This window comes from Protomyctophum bolini (genome assembly GCF_963924005.1).
Source record: "Protomyctophum bolini genome assembly, chromosome: 1".
NCBI lineage: Eukaryota > Metazoa > Chordata > Actinopteri > Myctophiformes > Myctophidae > Protomyctophum > Protomyctophum bolini.
The window spans coordinates 33,421,911-33,444,606 of NC_137862.1; the positions used below are offsets into that span (position 1 = coordinate 33,421,911).

Genomic DNA, 22,696 nt, shown 5'->3' on the forward strand with positions numbered 1-22,696 from the left:
TGGTACTGAGAGCCATTTCAGCAGGTCTTTAAAGCAAGACTTTCTATGAACAAGAAAGGATTTGAATAAATCACATGCCACTGTGCCACAGGTTTCTCTGCTTTTTCTATACAGTATGTTAACACAGAGGAATCAATGTTGGAGTTCACACATAAAGTTACATTTGTTTATGCCTTACATGAAGACCAAATACAAAAAAATTATGCATTTATATTGATATATCGACATGACAAATATTATGTCTAAAGAAGGTTATCCCTGGCTGAGAAGTGACTGCATTTTTTGGACAGTGATTTAATCGCATTGGAGAGTATGCAATAGTCTGCAGGGCTGTAACCATGACAGATCCCATAGCCTGAACTCCAACTCGAGGTGATGTGCTGTCAATCTTCCAACCATCAAAAGTTAGTGCAGACGTCACGTTTACTTCCCGTCTATTTATTAGCCTTCGGCTGTTTCACAGCCTGTGGCAAAAATGGACCACATTTTAAAGACATACATGGCTGCTCCCTGTGTATCAGACTGTGTACTTCTCCTCTCCTTGTCTCTGGGCTTTGTGGTAGTGTGTGTAGCTGCCGTGCAGCTCGCTGAACACTTCTCTGACGCCCGGCTGCAGACCGGCCGACAGGAACTTGACGTCCTGCTCCCGACACAGATCCAGGATCAGATAGACGCCCTCCGTCAGATGGGACTTCACCTCGGGTCGAAGAGTTACCTGCAGAAGGAGACGGAATGGTGGGGGAGATGTGATGGCACGCCCTAATAATTAGAGTATGAATTAGGGACTAATTCACACTTATCAGTGTACTCTGCTGATAAGAACTGGTGAACCACTTTGGTATTGACATTGAACTAGTAGATTCAAATAGATGTCCATGAGAGACAATGGGCTGCTAAATTCTCTCTTGAAAATTCTAACTTTAGTAAGGCCATATGAACAAAATGACGCAATTGCAGAGAAAGTTGTCACCACCTCTGAGACTTTCTAACTTGACGAACATTACCACAGACACCAGAACAATGAACCCTTGTGTGTGATTGGTCACAGCAGCAAAGTGTCCAAAACGACAGCCTCTAAATGGTGAGAATTTGTACTTAAGTGTCTTAACTAAATACTGGAATAGAAGCAGCATTACTGGATGGAAAGTTTAGTTGAGGTCAGAATTCATCAAACCTGATGGAAAACTAAAACAGTGACTAAACAGTCAGACAGAAAACATGAGTCAGCACATTGAAAAAGAAAAAAAGGACACATATATATACTGTATATGTGTGACACACATACATGTGCATCATAGGTTGCTACTGTATGACTGCATGACTTACACTCACACTGACGTAACACATTAACTGCCAGGTATTAATTAATTCTTCTGCCACTGCCAGTGTTTTTCAGTAGAGACCAGTCCCTTATTTTAAAGGCCCAAGGGTCCCGAGACATGAACCGGATGTAAACAAACGCTGTGTGTATGTAGTGATGGGTTCTTTAGTTATGGATAGGTCTGTGTGTGTACCTTCTGTAGTTCGGTGACGAACTGAGCCACCATGAAGGCAGACAGGGTGCTGAAGCTGTCGGCTGCAGCGGCTATGTGAGAGTACATCCTCTCCACTAGTCTGGAACACTGGACATACACCTCGCTGTCTGGACCTGATGATGCGGACGCACACACCCCGACACCCCGACAGACTTTATTTGCATTCACATTTAACAAGATATTCTACAGGATGATTACTATAGAGCTTTCACTTTTTAAGAAAACACATTGTTTCAACCAAAAAAGATCACCAAAAGTAAAGTCGGAATACAGACTGAGAAAAGGAAACCCTTCTTGTCCAATGGTGCTTAGCTTTATGATCCTGCAAAGACTTGATTCTTTAAGCCCTCTGTGCCGAGATGAAAATTCCTCTGGCTTTAGTGGCTTATGCCGTCTATGGGGACGCAGTTTTAGAATCATAATATCTCCGATTCTTCTTTTTGGGTCAAAACAAGCTTGATTTGTGCCTCATTTCTCTAAACGATATGATCCTCAGTTACAAATTGTATGTTTTGGGTGAATTAATTAACAATCGCAGCACCTGTTACATAGTGAAAATTAACTTCCTGATTCTCGGTTTCCGAGTGAAAAGGCTTTCAGAAAAAGATGCCTATTAAATGACTGTATGGCGCCCTGAGCCAACACAAGATGGCGCTGTTGGCGGTAAACAGGTTAATCTGAAAGCCACGGACCTCCCCCAGACCCCCACTCCTGCTCAAAAGACTGGTGGGTGGGAGAGCACTACTACAACCCTGCTCTACAACACAGAGAGCTTTGACTGAATTACCACAACCATTGATCATTAATCATACCAATAAAGTGTGTGTGTGTGTGTGTGTGTGTGTGTGTGTGTGTGTGAGTGAGAGAGACGTGTGCGTACCTGTGTCACTGTCTCCTCTTTGACGACCTTCATGCATTACAGAAGCCACCAAGCGATGGAAGACGTTCAAAAACGATGGCGCAGCCTTTGGTATCACCTTTGCAAACAGACACAACTAATTAGCGTTTGGCGAATAATCTAATTTAAATGGAAATCAGATGTTTTGGCTTGGAGTAATTACAAAAAAAAGCACTGCACGGGGCCAAAAGTCCAGCCCGGTCATGCTAAAGCATAATAAACCTGAGTCAAACACACCGAAATTAATGTAATCTTTCTCCGTCATGCATTTCTCTGGTGCATGCAGCTCCCAACTCTAAGATGTGTGTGTGCTCACTTGCACTGATCCACGCAGACACAGAACATTGTTGTTTGATCATAACGTGCCACCAAAAAAAGCTCATACAGTAGCTTATCAATACCATGTGTCCTGACCTACTGTCCGTTAGATTAACTGTTTATTTTCCATTGAGAAGCCATCGCCTCGGCTCAGCCAAAAACAAAGTGAACCCTGACTGTAAGAGCCATTTGAGCCACCATATTGTTTGCCATGATTCCTGTCAATCTATGTTGCCATGGTTACAGGGAGGGAGGGTATTTAACCCTGGCCCTAATTAGTCTCAGGTGTTGCCAGTGGCAGAGGTAAACCAGTTTTTGACTGTGTTCATGAGGGCTGATGATCTGTAGCCAATCCTGTGCGTTTGATGGTTTATATTATGTTTATTTTGTATGACAAAGTATAGGACTTTAAGCTAATAAATATAGTTTAATTTCTACTCAACGGACATTTTTGGACATCAGTTATTTGATCACACGTCTGAACTTCCTCGGTATAGGGTCTTGGGCGTTACACTGACTTATGCTTCGTCGTGATTCGTGTCGCATGGTGAAAATAGCTGATCTGCAAGTTCACAACGCTCCGCGTCTGCGACACGTTGTGGTTTGTAGATCGTTGTATTTTCGGCATGTGGAAATATGCAGGATGTGAGACCTTGAACGTTTGCCTTCACAATCAAAGCATATCAGCTTTCACAAGTTGAAAAGAGCTATACAGTATGAGCTTTAAACCCTAGCACACCCCTCTCTCGTGGTCTCCTCCCCACCAGACCTCCTGAGCTTCTCATCTGAGCTTTTAAAGGGCATTAGTCTCCGTAGGAAAATTCACATTTGTTTGCATTTAGTTTTTGTTGTGAGTGGCGAACCAGTGACGTCTCAATGTGGCCCCTAAGATCTCCACCCCCGAGTGTCTGAGTAACAAGGACATACAGTATGTTATGCTGGTGTGACACAATGTGCATGACTTTCACCTACTGTGTTACTGTAATACCGTTTTAAATATTGTGTTGTGAACTTGTGAGTGTGACCCCACATGTATTATACTCATGAAACAGTGTTTTGCATGGCAGCCGATGTATGCATCCATTACATTATTGCAGTCGCTGTATATTGTGTTTCTTCTTAGCAGCAGATATTACAAGTTGACCTTGGCCAGAAATGAACTGAAGTAACCCTTTACACGTTCACGCTGGGGTTATTTCATTTGAGGACAGATGCGTGTCCACTGACATGTTCACTCGTGCCCATTGCTTTGAGCGAGCCTAGAAGCGTCATAGCTCTAAACATGACGCTATGTGAACCTAGGTGATATAGGTATGAAGCAGAGGCGGAAAGTTCTTATAACGGCAGGGGGTTCAAGCAGCCACACGCCCCCCCCCCCCCCCCCCCCCAGCGGTGGAAAAAAAACGAGTTTTGTTTTTTCGGTTGGTACTTTATCCGACTTTTGTACTCTCTACCTGGCAGCAGAACAAAAGCCACCTTATTAGCATTTGAATGCGGCATGGGCGGCGGCCCAACACCTATCTTGTAACCCCTCGTAAAGGTATGTCACTACGTGCATGACAACATGACCACTGGGGAGGGGAAATTTCAGTGGACAGTCAGTGGGTGCATAATTTACTGCTTTCAGTCGCGCCTTTGCCAAAATGCCAGGGGGTTCAATCGCGCCTCTGAACCCACGGAGTTTCCGCCACTGGTATGAAGGCGCCTTTGTCCAGGCAGAAGATCCAGGCAGAAGATCCAGCCATGCGCGCCTCTAAGCTTTATCTCCAACTTTACAGATAACAAGAATAGGGAGTTAGATCGTTAGGAGTGAGGACTCCGTTTTTCACTGCCTTCTAATTTCTCACTATTTCTGTAACCTAATTTCTTGAATAAATAATTGTTTGAGTGGTGCAACCACTCCAAGGAAAAGCTTTGTCCGTGTCCACCTACCTATGTGTTCACCTATGTGTTCATGTGACTATGAGCATCATATAATGAGTACCTGTAGGGGCAGCGCCCCTGCTGCCTGCTAGAGAGAGAGAGACAGAGAGAGAGGGAGGGGAGGGGGGGGGGGAGAGAGAGGGGAGTTGCACCACTCGGTTCACACGGGTGTGATTTTTTATCCTTCCATGTAATTTACGATGGCCTTCCGTGTTATTGATTTGCCAATAATATGTCCGTTGTCTGTGGTTTTCCTGTCACTTCGATGGGGTAAGTTTCGTTGATTTAACAACTTAATTCTTAGCAACAGCCTGCCAGTGCTTATCTTTCCCCAAGTGGGGAGGAAGACGGCGAGGCATGGGAATCCGGGCAATGCCCCGATCCGCAAGTGCAAGAATGGTTGTTTTGATGATGATAGCCGCTCGCCACCTCTCTCAACCTTCTACGGGCGGAGAAAGGGAGGACAGGCTGGAAAGTCTCGCACAACGTGCCAGTCCAACTAGGTCAAAAGTGGCTATATTTCAACGCCAATAGGAGACGCCAATAGGTTCATCTTTTGAAGAGGTGTTTTGAACACAGTCCTGGCATACTGCATTACTTTTACCCCCCCAAATTCTATTTTTAGGCAAAATCGAACAGCCCTACAACGAATTATTCACTGTTAAACCATGAGCCTTCAACAGGGGGTCCGGGACCCCTAGGAGGTCCTCAGAGTTACTAGTACGGGGGGGGGGGGGGGGGGGGGCAAATCTGTAGTATTGAGGGTTTGAGGTGTTAAATGAATTGAAAGCTATGAAAACATTTAATCTGCAACATAAATGTATACAATATATAGTGGGGGTCCCTGCTTCATCTCTCTCAGCTAAGCGGCCTACAAAACCATTTAGTGAACAACTGATCTAGGCATAATTACAAAATCCATTGATAATGGTTTAAGTGCAGTTAGAAGTCAATAAAATAAGGTAAATAGTAGAGTAAGAGTGTAAAACAGTCAACATCAACTGAAGCAATCAAAATATGACTGTTCATGTAAATGAAATCTCATCCTGTGATAAATGATCGGAATGGCATAGACTGGAATACTACATTTTAGGCAGTATCGGCAGCTTTTCCAATACTGGTATCGAAACAACTCAATCCATCCATACCTGATGATGACACTGGATAATAGTGAAGAGTCCTTCGTGAACAGACAGGAAAGCTGATTGGTACACAGATGGGGTCAGGTGGTCCAGGGGAACCAACTGGAGAGCCCCGAGAGCCGTGGTCACATGCTGAGGGTTTGAGATGAGCCCCTCCCCCTGGCGCAGCAGCGTTGTCATCGCCGTTACCGTGGGAACCGTGAGATGGAGGGTGAGAGAGTGATCCTGACTGGACGCTCGCACCAGGAACTGAAAACAAATGAACTCGTTAATTATTATTATTATCTACGTTTATAAATCAAACAAAATGATTGATGTATTTGGCTGTGGGCCCCCATTTCCAAATATGTTGTTCCCGGGACCCGCAGAAGCAAAGATTTTAATTAAAAATGTTCACTTAAAAAAATAGCAGATGTACAAACTCATAGCGCTGCACAAAGTGACGTGCTATGTAGATCTGCAATGTTTGAATGGCCAAAGTATAAAAATAATCGTTAAAGTGGTTAAAATCTAAAATGACAGATGCTTTCCCAGTTTTAATGGGTGAAGCAGTTATACACGTGACACACAAGTGTGTGTGTGTGTGTGTGTGTGTGTGCGCGCATGTGTGTATGTGCGCGTTCTCACCACCATAGCAGAGATGATCTGCGGTGCGATGAGCCACAGTGCTTTAGAGCAAGCCTCAGGTAGATGACAGCATGACATCAGTTTCACCATGGTTACTGCAGACAACACCTCCTGCAAGGCACACACACACACACACACACACACACACACACACACAATCAGTCCAGCAATATAAACAGACAGACAGACAGTAGATCGTATTGATCGAGCGGACACATACTTTTATCAACATCAACATTTGTCAATATTTTTCTAAGAGAGAATCTACAAGCTCAGCAGATTGGCAATTCTAAAACTGCCAAAATGTATTAATTTACTAAGTGACTTCTGAAGTTCGCAAGAAATTAGCTTGACAATATATGGAAAGACGGCTTCTGACAAGCAATTAAGCTGTTCTGACATTTCATCCATAAAGTGTACAAGCTTCAATAAAAACAACAATTTCATATGATGATAATAATAATAATAATAATGATATTTGACCGTGTGGTTTCCAGCCCTCAGTTTTCTGGCATCCAGTCCGTCTCTGATCAGCAGCAGCAGCTGGTTGAACTGTTCTGTGCTGCTCTTCTCCAGCAGGGGGCGCAGCAGCTCCTCCACAGCTGGCTCCAGTTCACATACATCACTGAATGACAGCCAGGGAGCTGAAACGCACACACGCACGCACACGCGCACGCGCACACACACACACACACACACACACACACACACACACACACACACACACACACATCACTGAATGACAGCCAGAGAGCTGAAACACAACACTGTGACAATGTGTGGGAGCTTGTGTGTGAGTGTGTTTATTTTTAAACCCATTTATACCGGTTATCGTTAAAGCTGTTCCGGGCCTCTGTGTAACTTTAGTTGTGCCATTTGCCTTATTCCGCATTTTTCTTCACATGCATTTTTCTTCACATTTTCCTTCGATTTTTGTCCTTGCAAAAAATGCAAAGAAAAATGCGGAATAAGGCACAACTAAAGTTACACAGAGGCCCGGAACACCTTTGCATTTTTCTGGCTAGGTATGGGAGTAAGGGGGGTGGGGATGCCGCAAATCAAGAGGTTTCCCCATTTACCATGTTTGCTAATATTAAGTCACTTTGGGCTTACTTTTTAAAATGTAGCTTATTTGGGCTTGCTTCCTAGTTCCTAATGTTTTTTTAAACCAGTGGTTCCCACATTGTTTCATGTCAAGCACCCACAGATTAATAATATGCATTTGTCCACGGACCCACACACTAGACATACATTTTGTGCCAGGGACTCAGGGAGTTGGACCCCTTAGCCTGGGTAGTCGGTTTTCTGATGCAGTCTGGAGCGGAAATAACAGCAAGGGATACATTTACATACCTGCCAGCAGCTTGTAGACGTTCAGCAGTATGTTAACGTACAGCTGGTCCATCTCCTCTCCTCTCGTCCCGTCTTCCTCAGCTGGGTTCTCCCTCTCTCTCCCCCTCCGGACCGCACGGTAGAAGACGGACATGAAGCGCAGAGAAGACACCAGGAAGTCGACGGGCCTGCTTGCGCCACCGGAGTTGATCTCTCTCAGGAGCTGCTGGTTGAACTGGCGGTACAGGGTCATATGACCGGGATCCTCCTGGTCGCTCAGGTAGGACAGCTCGCAGCGCAGCATGACTCTCACCACGTCGACTAGAAACGCTTGGCCCAGGGCGCCGGCCGGGTTATTGACGGCCTGAGTCTTTAGGACGGCCCCTACGGTTCGTCCCAGCGCGGCCGTGGTACTGGTAAGAAGCTGGATCAACGTCTGGTCTAGCGGTGGACTCTTCCCCAGGTTGGAGGCCATCGCCTGGGAGAGAGAGGTCAGCGAGGCCAGGAGAAGCTGAACCCCCACTAGACGGTCTGCGGCTGTTGTTTGTCCTGTAATGGCCGCCAGTTGCCTGCCTGACATTTCCTGACTGGTGAGGTAGGAGGTAAACTTCTCCAGGTTGAGCCGAACACTGCTGTTTCTGTGTATGATCAGCTGGACCAGTGACCGGACGAAACCCTGAGTCTCCTTTAGGAAAGCCAACCAATCCGAATCGCCGGACCGTAGTCTTCCTCTGTCGCTACAGGAGAGGAGGGAGGACACAGCGACTTGTAGCAGACTGCTGCCGTGGATCAGTTTTAGGACGTTCTGGGAGTTTCTGCCCTCTAGAAGAGAGGTCAGAAGTCTCAGCAGCTTGCCCAGGATCGGAGTGTCATCTCCTGTGTTGTTACCAGGGGTACCAGCCTCGCATTCTGGCTGCGAGGAGGTGAATATGAGGGTGAGGAACAGGAGGAGGAAGAGGCTGGAGAAATCCTGGGCGTTCATCCCATCCGGGTTTAGCTGTGAAGCGACGTGGAGTAAGTTCAACAGCACCTCTGTCTGTGCATCACTTAAGGCCACACCCACCCCTGTCTGAGAGGACCTCGTCACCTCCTCAATTAAAGTCTCTAGCTTCACGTTGTCATCTTTCCCCGGACAAAAACCTACTTTGTGATACTCAAGAATCGTCGGGCAAACCTGGGGTATGCCCGACACCATGAGAACTCCGAAGACCCTCTGCAGGAGGTGCTTGACAATGGCAGAGTGCAGCGAAGGCAACTCGACCGGAACAGGGCTTTGGAAGAACTGTGAGGATATGAGCGAGACAGACAAAGCACTGGGCAGGGAGACGGGTGCCCCCCTGTTAGCCTTCCCGCTGTCTGTCTGTCCGCTGAGCAGCGAGCTGAGAAGAACGTCCGCTATACAATCCATGCTCTCCTCGTTCAGGTATGGAGCGATCAAAGGCAAATTGGATGTGGCCAGATACCAGTGAGAAACATGATAGGAGCTGGAATTCACACTTCCCATCTGTCCGTTCCAAGTCTGCTTCCCATGTAACCCAGCCTCCTCGAGCTCTTGTCTGGCTACAAGGAACCGCGCCACCCTATGTAGGGTCGCCGCAGTGCCTGGTTCGTCCAGCAGAGGACCGTCCAACAGCGCCTTCTTCAGCTGCTGCAAGGCTAGGAGTTTGAAGAGGTAGCGGCTCATGTGGCTAGAGGAGGAGGGATGGGTGGTGGGGAAGCCCTGGGGACTGTTTATCAGTATCTCCCCAGAGAGCAGAGCCTCCATGTGGGCCAGGACTGAAACGCTGGCTGCCGGGGTTGGGCTCAAACTTGGGCTCGGACCGCCCGTTACCCGTGCCTCGGTGTCTGTGTATTTGCTGCAGTGGATTTGGAACAGCGCGGTCATCTCCACCCAGCTGTATCTGAGAAGGAGAGCCGCTTCCAGCATTGTCTGCCTCCAGTTAGAGCTGTCACGATTAAGAATGTTTTACATGACCATTAATTGTCACACAATAATAATAATAATAATTGATTAATGATTTTATTCTGTTTTCCTCGTTGAATATATGAATAAAGATTCCATTTCTGTTTGGCATTTAGGCTTTGAAGTGTAGATATGACAAATAACGTAAATATAAAAAATAAATTACTGAAATACTGTATACGTAAGTAACTTAATAATTGGCTACCTCCAGTGCGATGATTCTGGGTCTGGGGATGATGAATTTGAAACCTCCTTTTCGTCCATGATGTTGCACTCGCGTTCCGTTCCCAGGCCTGTGGTGGAGGTCTTCTCCTCGTGGGATGACGACACCAGCTGCAGTAAGGCCGTCACAGCCTGTGCCATGTCCTCCATCATGCTGCGTGTCTGCTGGACCAGCGGGAGAGGAGAGGTGTTGTCCAGAGTCTTCACGCTGAACAGCACAGCATGGAGGAGCTGGCTCAGAGAGAGGAGCTTCAGCGAGGCGTCTCCTTTTTCGCCGTCCACTATGGATGTCACCATTACAAAATTTAAGTTGACGGTTAATTGTCACACAAATAATAGCAATTAACGATTGAATTGTGTTTTTGGCATTGAACATTGGAGCATATGAATACATTTTTCATTCCAGTTTTGTTTTTAGGCTTCGTAATAAAAAAAGAAAATCGCACAAGGCAGATATGACAAATAATTTAAATATCCCAAAATAAATGTTGTAAGCTTGTAGATCTGCTATTTCTACTATTTTTGAATGTCAACGATTACACAAAATAATTGTGATTATCTCAAATAATTGCTAATTAGGCGATTATTTAATAATTGTGACAGGCCTACCGCTCAGCCCTCGACTCTCTGTCTCCATCACTCCGCCTTCCCCTGACTCTTCGTCTCTTCCTTCCTCTTCTGTCTTCTCCACCGTCTCCTCCTCCTTTTCCAGATGGGGCAGAACGTACCTCCTGATGCTCCCCAGCACCAGGGAGCAGATCTCCAAGCTCTGGGAGGGAGGCGTGTCGAGGAGGCAGTCACTCAGGGAGGTGCAGACCCCCTCGGACAGGAGCGGGGGCCGGATGCGGCCTGGGCCCGCGGCCGGCTGGCAGATGACCGGGAGGAGTCGGGAGAAGAGGTGAGGGAGCTGGCGGAGCTTGGTGTAGGTGTGGAGCAGAGCCGACAACAAGAGCTGTGAAGGAGGGAAATTATTGAAGGGATTTTCTTTCACGTAGATCATTGTCGGGCAAAATTAAACTTAATTTTTGTCAATTTAATGCCCTAACTCAACGTACATTGGCACACAAACTTTAACAAAAGTTAACAAGTTAAGCTTTTAGATCAGCTTGTAGATGACGAGTAGATCCCCTATTTTTGTTTAAAAAAATGATGAATGTTGTCTGTGTATATTATAAATATTTAACGAATGAAAAGTATTAACAAACTTGTGTGACTAAATAATAACTACATTGATTGGACCCATTGGAACACTTCTTTTTAAAATGTTTTTTTTAATGTACCGGTACAAGGTTTCCACACAACAGCGACAATATGAAAATGTGGTAGGTTAAACGGGCTTTGTTCTGGACCTGTCTGGCTCTTTGGACGCGGGGTTCCATGCACTCTGAGTCCACCCAGGCTGAAGAGAACAGCTGGTCCAGGTCCGGCTCCAGGATCAGATGGTTCAGACCCAGTAGGACGTTCAAACAACGGTACCAGGCTGGAATGCTGGAGGATAAGATGAGTGAGAGAGTTTAGTTTCAGTGCTTCCTAATATATAAACAAAGTTTTGATATGTTCAGTCCTGCACTCATTCCAGGCCACTCACCGGAGAATGTCATCCGTGTGCAGCTCGTGGAAAAGTGGAGATATTTTACTAAATACACCTTTTCTGCCAGAACTTTCAAATGAATGTGACGAGGTCAGTCTGCTAGCCGTGTGCGGATTGGACCTATTTATGGCTGTGTATTTGGAATACATGCTGCAGGGCTAAAATACCTACCTACCACCTAGCAAATAGCAGTGTTTATTCAGGAACATCTCCTTAGTAAACTGAATGCAGCTGCCAAAAGGTTCTACTCTGCCTCATTATTGATCTCTACCTTCTATTGTTTTGGTCAGGGGTCAACAGGGGGTCCAGGACCCCTAGGGGGTGGAACTCCTCAGAGGGGGCCGCCAAATCTTTGTGTGATAGGAACTCTTATTTTTTTCTTACATGAAACTTAAATATATATATTAAAAATAGCAGATGCTGTTTTGCAAGGTGTTGTGAGTTTGTAGATCAGCTATTTTTGGAAGAGACTTTTGGTGTACATAAACTCTGTCATGTTTACTAAGTATTGAGCGTTCAAGTGGTTATTGGTTAAAGATCTGAAAATACACATGAACATGAATCCAACATATTGATAGAAAGGATAATGTGCAAACAAAACAAAAAGAAAACAATGTTTTCTAATTATGCCCAGATCTATATCCTTAGAGGGTTAATGTGGTTTAAAAGCTTCACTCACAATCAAGTTCTGATAATATAGCTCATCTGCGCCACTCAGTGGCCGTCGTCTCCAAATGCACTCTTTTTTATGTGTAAATAATTGTATGGAAAAAATGTGAAAAGTGTTACCTTGGCTGAGCCTGGTAGAGGAGCTGCTGGACCAGCGTTCTGTAGAAGCTAAGCTGGGCCCCTGCGTGTCTGATCCTGTCCGCCGCCACGTTGTAAACATCAGCCGACAGCGTCTGGCTGAGCAGGGACTCTAACACCAGCAGGGCCAGGCTCCAGCTCTCTGGGGCCTGGCCAGACAGAGAGGACAGAGGTCTGGCCAGCCCAGAGCCCAAGGCAGGGATCAGCCTGGTGAGAAAATAGAAACACAGCATCCTCTGTTCTTCCTCGTCTCGTCCGCCTCTGGCCTTGCCGTAGTTTTCCAGACAGAACCTGAAGAACAGCGACAGGGAGCTGGACTTCACAGCGTAGTGCGAGGCGGGCAGGCAGTAGCCCCCGGCGCTCACTTTGCCAAGTACGACACCGACGGGCCTCAGGCTGCCCTGCTTCACCCCCCCACCGCCACCTCCGGGACCGCGCTTCCCACAATCCTCCTTGTTGGTCGGGAGAAGCTCTTCCGTGTAGGAGGTCAGGTGTTCAGGGGGGAAGAGAGCCGATTGGAGGATGGAGTCCATCTTAACTCGGAGGTCTCTGCTCAGCTGCGGGCGGAGGTGTGTGTGTTGTTCCCCGGAGGTCAGCAGGTGTCTGAGGAGCAGTATGGGCTGGATCAGCTGGTTGGTCACCACGGTGAAGACCCTGTTAGGGTTCGATTGTTGCCGTTGTACAGATAAATAACTCGACAATACCTGAAGCAGCACTTCAAACAGCTGACCCGACCGAACACCTTCCAATTCCTGCGACCTCTCTGGCTGCTGTGTGATCGGCTGCGACTGAGCACTATCGGGATCATCGCTCATAGGTTGTTCCTCTAAAGACATAGCCATCGGTACTTCCTCTTCGGTTCCGACAGGCGACAGTGTGATTGGTTGAGGCTGCTGCGTGGGAACGGGAAGAGGCTGTTGCAGTTTGCCACAGGCCACAGAGCAGAGTTTAGCCAACAGGTCGGCCATGAGCTCGTACTTGGTGGTGAAGACGGTGGCGAACGACGGGACGGAGAGCACGCCCTGACTCACGCTCAACAGGACCGACAGACTGACGGAGGGGCTGGCGCCCTCGCACACACACTCCTGGAGGCGGTCCAGGACCATCTAACGGAAAGAAAATGTGTCAGTAAGGAAAGTGAGCCACAGCCGACGAGTTCAACTAAATGGATATATCTTTTTGGCCAATATTATATCGTTTCTGTCGGGCAGAAACCTCTTATCTCCAACATTTTGTGCTTTATCATAAATTAACACCCTACTTGATCGTACTACAATGACACAAAAGCATCAAAAGTAGCAGATCTATAAGCTTGAAACAAGGCACGAAACATGTGATGAGATTCCAGCTTGTAGATCTGCCACTTTTGCTGTTTTTGGATTTGAATCCTAAAAAGTAACAGTTCAAAAGTAAAGTTTTCACACGACAGAGGCGATCACTTTTTGTGCAGTGGATGTTTCCTGTCCCTGATTTTCAACCCGGCATCCATATTTTCAGCATGTCATAATTGTCAAAATATTTCAAAAGAAATAGATCTTAAGCAGTTATAAAGTAACATACATAGTAAAAAGTTTTATTATCTACCTACATAAAAACGACAAACATGGGTAATTCTTCTGTTCTGCCACTGAAATGTGGAATGCCCTGACACCATCCAAGGATGTGAATCGCTGTTTCTTTGAAAATTGTCAGGAGACCACAAGGGGAGGTAAACATAAATTCCCATAGAAAGGTGTCAGTCACTGCCGCCACTTTCCCTTTCTCGCTTTTGTACATAATAAATAGTCAATAGTTTGTTGATGACAGGTATCAGTCTACATTTTGTATGCCATGTTGATGAATTGAATACCACAATGGAAACAACTTTTTTTGTGTAACTCTTTTAGCCTATGCTTTTAGTACCACCACGTGCCGTTTACAATATTCAAACAATGAAATAAAATAAATGTTGGTGGTCGAGATGTGGCCTCTAACATTGAGCCCTGTACCGACCTGAGCCACATTGATCCTGAGATTGATGCTCTTGCCCTTGCTCAGGAGGATGTGCAGCTTCCTACTGTGGAGCAGGCTGTCCAGGTAAAGCCACAGTCCCTCCAGAACACTGGGAGAGAACTCCACCTTCTGGCTGTAGAAGCCACTCAGAGCGTGGCTGACCCAATCCAACAGAACCTATAGAGGAGGAGGACCACAGCAAGAAAGAAAGGGTCACAATACTGTAGTAGACGCGTCACCCTAAAACAGGGGTGTTCATCAATGTTTTTCAGGCCCAGGAACCTTTAGCTGTGAGAGAGATGGGACTCCCACTACATACAGTATAAAATGGTGTTGCAGATTAACCGTTTATCAATTTCATAGATCGTTCTATCACTATCAGTGGATGTTGGATTTACGTTCATGTGCATTTTCACCAGATTTAACCACTTAAACCATCAATACTTAGTAAACGTGACATTTCACTACTTTTATGCCTCTACTACTACACCAAGCCAAAAAAACAACCTAGGGGTCCCGAAGCCACTGTTGAAGACCCATGCCCTAAACGGTCATCTCAATATAAAACAAACATTTAACTAAAGACAAACATTAAACCTGTGTCAAAAATGGAGCATCTCTGAACACAAAACTGTAATACACACAACAGGCAATGTTTAAGATGCTATGGCAAAACACTATCTTGAAGCAAATCGTGGTTCTCCATCATCCACCCTGTGCTTTATGTAGAACAGGTCACTGCCCCTAACAAGGCACGGGCCTTGTTAGATTTACTTATTTTATAGGCTTTGAAACTTGCATAATAAGAAATCTACTTGGTATGTTGTCCAATTAGCCATCAGTGTGGCAATAAAGATTGATTATTTTTCTTTTGATTCTGGACGATACCTGTTCTTTGTTGGGCAGGAGGCACTGGGAGGAGATCCAGGCAAAACGTGCCAGTTTCAGCTTGTCCTCCCACGGAGTGCGAGGACTCTTCAGCTTCAGGTGGATGCCGGAATAGATGGCAGCCATGACTGCTGCTGGGCTGAGAGAGAGGGGGGAGAGAGAGGGAGATTTGAAACCACCTCTGAATGTGACTCAAGTCACATTTGTAAAAATCGGACCCGTCTGCATTTTGTCTCATTTAAACAAATTGGATTTCAATCTGGATGTGGCACAGATCTGATTCAGGCTAGATTAGGATGCCAGTGTAAATGGGGCCTACATGATGTGTTTTTGGTTTTGTAAAAAGGTTAATGAACAATTATGTTAGTACTAGTAATAATACATTTTTTTAAATAAATTGCAGCTAATAATAGCTATAGTTAAGTTAACAGGAGTCTCCCTCCCTGTCTCCCCAGCAGCCCAAAAACAGAAAATACATTTTCAGATAGGTGTCAAATCTTCAGCCAATCAGGGGAGAGTACCCATTTATCAGCTATAAGTCCCAGTTCCAATTTTTCCAGGGGGTCCCCAGATAGTAGTTAATAATTTATTAACCACTTTATCCATTTATATGTTGGCTATGGCTATTCAAAAATAGCATTATCTAAAATCTTGAATGATTTGTAATTCCTTAAAAACATAAATCTTCTGGGGGTCTCGACTCTGGCACAAAACATTTCCAGGTGGGGGTCCGCGGCCAAATAGCAAATACATATCAATTTGGGGGTCCAGGGTCCGTGACATGAAAAGTTTGAGAACTACTGTTGTACATAAACAAACCATTACCGACCAATCCATGCAGGTACAGTTAGCCTAGCAGGCTAACTCATGTGGTGTTGAAGGAACCACGAGCCTGTTCATGACCGTTCTACAGATGAGTTGAAAACGCTTCTGGTGTGTGTGAAATAATCATCTACACAATTTAATTGATGTAATATTACTTACTAGTTTTCACTCTGCACGTGTCGTACTGTTGTCAGTGAGACGAAGACACACTTTCAACTTTGACCTCCTCTAAGTCCTCTTGGGCAGACGCAAGGAATCGAGTGCTGATTAGCTCTGGTCGATAAGAGATATGACCAGAGCTGATATAAATGTTCAAAATGCATATAAATGATATTAAAATCACAGTCTATGATTAAAATGCATGTATAAATAGCCCATCTGCTCTTTAAAATAGTATAGTGTTTTATATACCGGTACGTACTTCACAGAGATAAATACAAAAAAGTAATTTAATAATTTAAATAATTTAAATATATTTAAAAAAATAGTTTTTTTAAGCAAATAAAAGTGATATAAACAAACAAACTGCAGCGCTGTCTCTTGGCACCATATTTAATGATCGGCGATCTGTTGAGCATGTCTGCTGGGAAAAGTTTGGCTAGCGCTCCTATGATCGGCCATTGATTTCACCCACAGACAGAGGACTACTCATGTAAACACCATTCACGATCACGACACACGAACGGTCACCTCTTTCTTCACGACTTTCTCCAACTGGTCTGGGTGGGTGTGGTTTTCTGCCTGGGAGGGAGTGGTGGCCTGCTCGGGGGACATTGTGCCTCCTCTTCAGCTACACATGACAGTGACAGCTGGGTGTTGGTGACACACACAGACAGCAACAGAACTGTCTGACTGCTGATAAGAGAACCCTGCGTGTTGTCACCTAACTGATAAACATGACAATAACGGTCATTAACCGTCAAAACCCAACAATGTAGAAGAGACGGACTCGAACCATTGAAGCTGTGCATGGTGGCACGTCGACCCCGGGCATACAAGGACACTGGTGACTCTGACATGTTTTGGACTTTATCATTGCTTGTGATCGAGTGGTGGAGGGTTTGGATCGCCTTGGACTAGCTGTTTCTCTTAATTTGGCAAATGTACAGTTTGTGAATTTCGAATAATTGTTGTGTTGTTGCACAAGAAGCGAGACGACGATGAGACTTTTAGTTTACCTGTCGACATGCACTAGAAGGAGAGGTGGAGGGATGGAGCTGTTTGGAGGAAGGAGACTTTTGCACACCACCTGCTGTGCTCGCAGGTAGGGCTGAGAGTCTATAGATTATTTCAGTTTTTATTATTTTATTATTTGCTCTCTATATAATCTGTCCACCTCTTTAATAGTAAACCACAATGACATTTTCATGAGGGTTGCCAATTTAATACAAACAGGAGAGATATGAGAATATAGAACAATTTCAATCATGATAAAACATAATTTGTGTGTGTGTGTGTGTGTGTGTGTGTGTGTGTGTGTGTGTGGTGGCATCATGCGAAATGTTATGAGCTTCTAGATTGACTATTTTCGGAAATCAAACCGGGGAAAGCATCTGTGTCATTTTAGATTGTATACGTTGGCTATTCATAGGAAACAAAGTCTTATGCACACCTGATTGGCTCAGAGTTGGCTATTCAAAAATATCAGATATACAAGCTCACATTGGCAGTGTGTCACTTTGTGACGAGAACTACTTTAGAAGGAAAGTCCGATTAACTAGTCTCCCCCCGCCCCCTTCCTTGCAGGTTCTCATCATGGTTTGAGAAGAACCAGACCCGGAGGAGCAGTGATGGAGATGCTCCACAGCTTCCTTCTGCCCTCCTCCTCCAGAGAGCTGTGGTCCTCCCTCTGCAGTCCTGGAGGAGCTGTTTGCACACGCACCATCATGTCTGCTTGAGAAGACATCACCAGCCGTCATGGAGGACTGGCACACACACACTGCTGTCCTTGTACAGTTCTTCTTCTACCGCAGACTCTAAAGGAACGTCCGTGAAGGAGACGACGCAGGCCACTCAGTTGAATGGCGAACATCAGGCCCCGACCTCCGTTCCACTCGGCGACGTCCGGAGGATTCTGCAACTCGCTCACCCTGAGAGATGGAGACTAGCTGGTATATGTTATCTACAGTATAGAGCTGTTTGCCTGTTATTGTATTCTATATGGTAATGGAGACAAAATATCATGAATATTGAATATCACAATATGTTTGACCAAATGCCTCCATATCGATATTGTGATGATAATATTGTATTGTCACAAGAAGCTTTTAAAAAAATGGCCAAAAATATCATTGCGACCTTGTCGATTTGCTACATTTTGGCATTTTGACATTTTTCAAAATTATTAAAATTACCTGTACATGGAAAGTTGAAATGAGGTTTCTGGCTGCCCGACAGAAACAACATGGTAAACAGTTATGAGTGGTGTGGTCAGGTCACCTCGGGTCACCTCTCTCAGGGTTACTGTAATCATTACAGGGTAATGTAACAGAAGGCTGGCTAGAGAACTGTCCCCTCCCCCTCCTCACTGACAGGAGGCAGTGGTGGAAACTTAAGTAACTCTACATACCTACATGCATATCGTTGTTGTCGGGCAGAAACTTCATAATACCAACTTTTTATGTTTTTTAACAAAAAACCCTGATGTCTTGTTTCCATTCTGGTCCTGTGTATTCAATTCATCAAGACATATAAAGATATACATTTACATTACTATACAAGGGATCATCAATACTAGAAGCAGTAAAAGTATTTTTACAGGAAGAACAGTGGGGGACCTGGGGGTCATTTCTTTTGGCAATCTAGAATGGCGGTTTTGACGGAGAGTAGGAAGATACACTTTCTGATGGCTGTTGGCAGGGCATGAAGAAGAAGGTAAAAGCAAGCACTCTGTTGAGTATTTCCACGTCATAATGTCATGGGTGCACGGTTCAGGAAGATACAGTCTTAAAAGAAAATAATACCAGCACTAACGTAGTATCCTGGAAGGATTAAAGCTTTATTTTGTTTCCCCCCAGAAGCAAACAACTGCTGCTTGGGGGAAACAAAATAAAGCTTTAATCCTTCCAGGATACTACGTGAGTGCTGGTATTATTTTCTTTATGTTGGTTGGGCATTCCACATTTTGGTGGCATAATAATGGATGGAATTCATCCCCATGTTTGTGCAGAAGTAGTTTGACAGGTACATGGGCACTGATCCCTTGAGTGTCCAGTACGTCCATTGCATGTTGCTGTACTCTGTCCCCTGTACCCTGAGGCCTGAGCCATCCCACCCTAGTATAATGAGCTAGGTTAGGTGAGTCCTAGGTGTGAGGTTAAGTAGTAACCTGGACAGTTTGTTTTAAGAGGGCTGAAGTTTAGCTTCTAATGCCTTTGAGGTGGTAGAGTACCATGAGGCGCATGCATTGTCAAAATGGCATTGGCATGAGTGCTCCAGCATCTTTAAACAATGGCACTACCTAACTGTGGTGTTTGTGTGTCTCCTCCTAATCCAGCCGCGGTAAGTTTCCTGGTGGTGTCCAGCGGAGTGACCATGTCGGCTCCGTTCTTCCTGGGCAGGGTGATCGACACCATCTACACTGCGGGGGCAGACACAGAGAGCATGACCGCCTCGCTCACATCCCTGTGCATCATGTTGACCGGTGTCTTCCTGTGTGGAGGGGCCGCCAACGCAGCCAGGGTCTACCTCATGCAGACCTCAGGTGAGAATGATTAGAATCAGCGGCAGATGCAGAACGTGTCTAATAATGACTCGGCCTGGGGGAAAACTGTAAGGGCTTGAGGTCTAGTTGTAGGTCTTCTTCACTACTTTTCAACCCAGCTTCAAATAATAGGTCCTCACTAATAATCATGATAAAATGGCACCATTTCTACTCTGTCTGTGTCTCATAGGAGGGCTATGGCTATGGGCAGTTCAGAAACCCGTCCACCAGTGACATCATCGATGGGGAATCCAAGCTAATAGAAAGGCTTTCTAGTCGTGAAAAGTTGCAATGCGAAAATGAAAGCCATCGTTCTCACGATAATAGAAATCTAAACATTCTTGTAAAAAAAAATCTGCCTAACATAACGATGATGTGGACGGGTTTCTGAACTGCCCTCCTATGAGACACAGACTTAGTAGGAAAACAAATGGTGGCATTTTATCATGATTATTAGTGAGGAGCTATTATATATAGAGAGAGTTAAAGTACAGGTAGAACAGCAGTATGACACAACCTCTTAAGACAGGTAGAAGAGCAGAGTCATATCTTATATTGTCTCTGTTTATCCCCAGGCTGTGAGACACCTCCAGCGCTTCCCATTTTGCATTATTACAAACCGTCCGTTGATGGTTGATGTTTGTCCTTCCCTAATTATCTTTGCCCTACTCCAGCACCTGCTGTTTGTACTGTATACAGTATGTCCTGCAGGGATGGAAGACAGCTCCCTCCCTGTGGTCTGCTCAGCACACCTCACCACCTTCCACAGTGTCTCAAAGGTCCTTAGGAAGAGCTCTTTCCATGCCATTTTATATTGCATTGGTTCATCGTGAGGCGCTGTGAGCTTGTAGATAGGCATTTTCAGCGAAGAGGTTTGGTGTAGAAGGAAAAAAGAGAGCAGAACCATCAGAGTACATAGCTATTGAGGGTTAAAGGTCTTAAAATACACATTAACATGAATCCAACATATAAATATTTTGGCTACAACGTGGGAAAGGCATGGGGCAAATAAAGTCTAGCACCACTGCTCTAACCTTCTCTCCCTCTTCTTTTATCTATGTCTAACGCCAGGGCTCCACTGGGTGCGTCTGCGTCGCGTCAGCGTCACCGTCACAGAATGTTCCCTTTTTATTCAATGAAGGGTGGCTCCACTGCCCGCGACGCCCCGCGTTGCGTCGCGTCTCCGTCACCATTAAAATTGAACCGGTTCGTTTTTTGACGCACGCGTCGGAGACGCAACGCGACGCAGACGCGCCCAGTGGAGCCCTGGCGTAACCGTGTCACTCATGTTCCTCCTCAGGTCAAGAGATCATTCGGAACCTCCGGGTCAACCTCTTCTCCTCCATCCTGACACAGGAAGTGGCGTTCTTCGACCGGACTCGCACCGGCGAGCTCATCAACCGTCTCTCCGCCGACACAGCGTTGGTCGGCCGCTCGATCACCGACAACCTATCGGACGGCCTGAGGGCTGTCGCCCAGGCAACCGCTGGTGTCAGCATGATGGTAAGAAGAACGGCTGCTATTGGTTCGGGATATCATTCTTGTTCATCATAATGATACGTGACATTTCATTTGAAAACAGCAATTCTCCAAAAATATATATTTCAAGGACCCCCCTGATTTGAGGGTCTTTGAGAGACCCAAATATACACTGTAAAATCACATGTGTTATTTTAACTAATAATTAACTTAATGGTTCATTTTGAACTCTTTTCTCTGGTTATAGTTTCAATTACTTGGTTGTGTTTTAATGTCTTTCATATGCCACCATAATGCAATTGAGATGATTTGTCCGTTTTTGTGCAGTAATTGAATGCGACTATAGCCCAAGTGGTGCTGGTGCTGGTACTGGTGTCTCCTCCAATATTCACCACAAGGTTAAAAGAAACAGACCTCCATTGTAGCCACTATGTAAAAAGTAAATAAAACAAGACATCCTGTACAGCGAGATCAAATTTGTAATATCAAATTGAATTGATGCGAGTGAGTAGACAGGGCGTCGTGACCGATAAGTTAATAATTTACTGGCCAAATGCTATAATTACCGGCCATACCGTAATATACGTACAGTACATGCAGACGTGTGTGGTATCGTTCCTATATTAACACCTGCTTCTCCATTAATCCATTAATGCAGTGGGTCTGAATGAACTCTGAACCTATTCAAGCCCTGCCCCCCCCCTGGCCCCCCATATATTTACTGGGGCCCCCCAAAATATTCGGGGCCCTGGAATGTAGGATTTGACAAGGTTCCACAGATAAATATTTTGAAAATAGCAGATCTATAAGCTCACAGCGTTTTGATCTGCTATTTTCAAAGTTTTTGCCTCTTTCTTATATTGGCCAGTGTTTGACTAGTTTTTATAGTATAGTTTGTTGATTACCTTTGATGCAGTAATGGTCCCACCCCCACCTTAAATTGTCAGTTCAATGTCATCTGGGGACCCCCCCATAATCATGTAGGGACCACCCTGGGAATCACGACCCACAGGTTGAGAACCACTGGATTAATGAGTACGGTTGAGTCTGGTTTCGACATATTTTCGGTTAATTGCACAGCCCTAGTGTCTACCAGAAGTCGTCTGAGCTCCAGTGTGAAAGGCTTTGTGTGGTGCGCTGTGGTTCTGTTATGAGGAAGTGTGGCTGCTTCCTTCTTATCTTATCTTATCTGCTCTAGGTTTCCGTCATCAGGCACTATTCCTAGAATAGAGGCTGACGAACTGGTTTTAATCAACATCGCATTAACATGTTTCCATAATTATTACTAGAGCGTCGCATTCCATTTTGATTTTCAGGTTACAAGAGCGATTTACAGTAAGCAAGAACAACCCACGGTAATACATCAAATACATAGAATTAGTCATCAAGGGTCATAAGCAAGCTAAGAACCTAACATCCATCTAACAGTAGAATATCTGTGTACAATGAAA

General features: G+C 45.2%; 2 protein-coding genes across 3 annotated transcripts in view; one reads left to right on the plus strand and one right to left on the minus strand.

Moving 5' to 3' along the window:
- urb2 (URB2 ribosome biogenesis homolog) lies at positions 1 to 16,773 on the minus strand. Of its 2 annotated transcripts, none has more exons than XM_080768449.1 (14): positions 16,754 to 16,773; positions 15,239 to 15,377; positions 14,351 to 14,527; positions 12,341 to 13,464; positions 11,310 to 11,448; positions 10,570 to 10,912; positions 9,944 to 10,241; positions 7,797 to 9,721; positions 6,927 to 7,087; positions 6,444 to 6,554; positions 5,823 to 6,065; positions 2,416 to 2,512; positions 1,515 to 1,648; positions 1 to 715 (listed from the first exon to the last, which is right to left on the minus strand). In XM_080768449.1, exons 2-14 carry the CDS (start codon positions 15,362 to 15,364, stop codon positions 518 to 520), a joined length of 5,076 nt encoding a protein of 1,691 aa, XP_080624575.1. In that variant the 5' UTR covers positions 15,365 to 15,377; positions 16,754 to 16,773; the 3' UTR covers positions 1 to 517. The 2 variants fall into 2 exon arrangements, with proteins under 2 accessions (XP_080624575.1, XP_080624574.1); XM_080768448.1 differs by lacking the exon at positions 16,754 to 16,773 and adding an exon at positions 16,223 to 16,293.
- The window catches only part of abcb10 (ATP-binding cassette, sub-family B (MDR/TAP), member 10), a 16,741-nt gene continuing 10,747 nt past the window's right edge, over positions 16,703 to 22,696 (plus strand). Inside the window, exons 1-4 of the mRNA XM_080768464.1 lie at positions 16,703 to 17,327; positions 17,810 to 18,174; positions 19,560 to 19,766; positions 21,067 to 21,269. Coding sequence (XP_080624590.1) covers positions 17,224 to 17,327; positions 17,810 to 18,174; positions 19,560 to 19,766; positions 21,067 to 21,269 — 879 coding nt within the window. The 5' untranslated portion in view covers positions 16,703 to 17,223. The remainder of the gene's footprint in view (positions 17,328 to 17,809; positions 18,175 to 19,559; positions 19,767 to 21,066; positions 21,270 to 22,696) is intronic.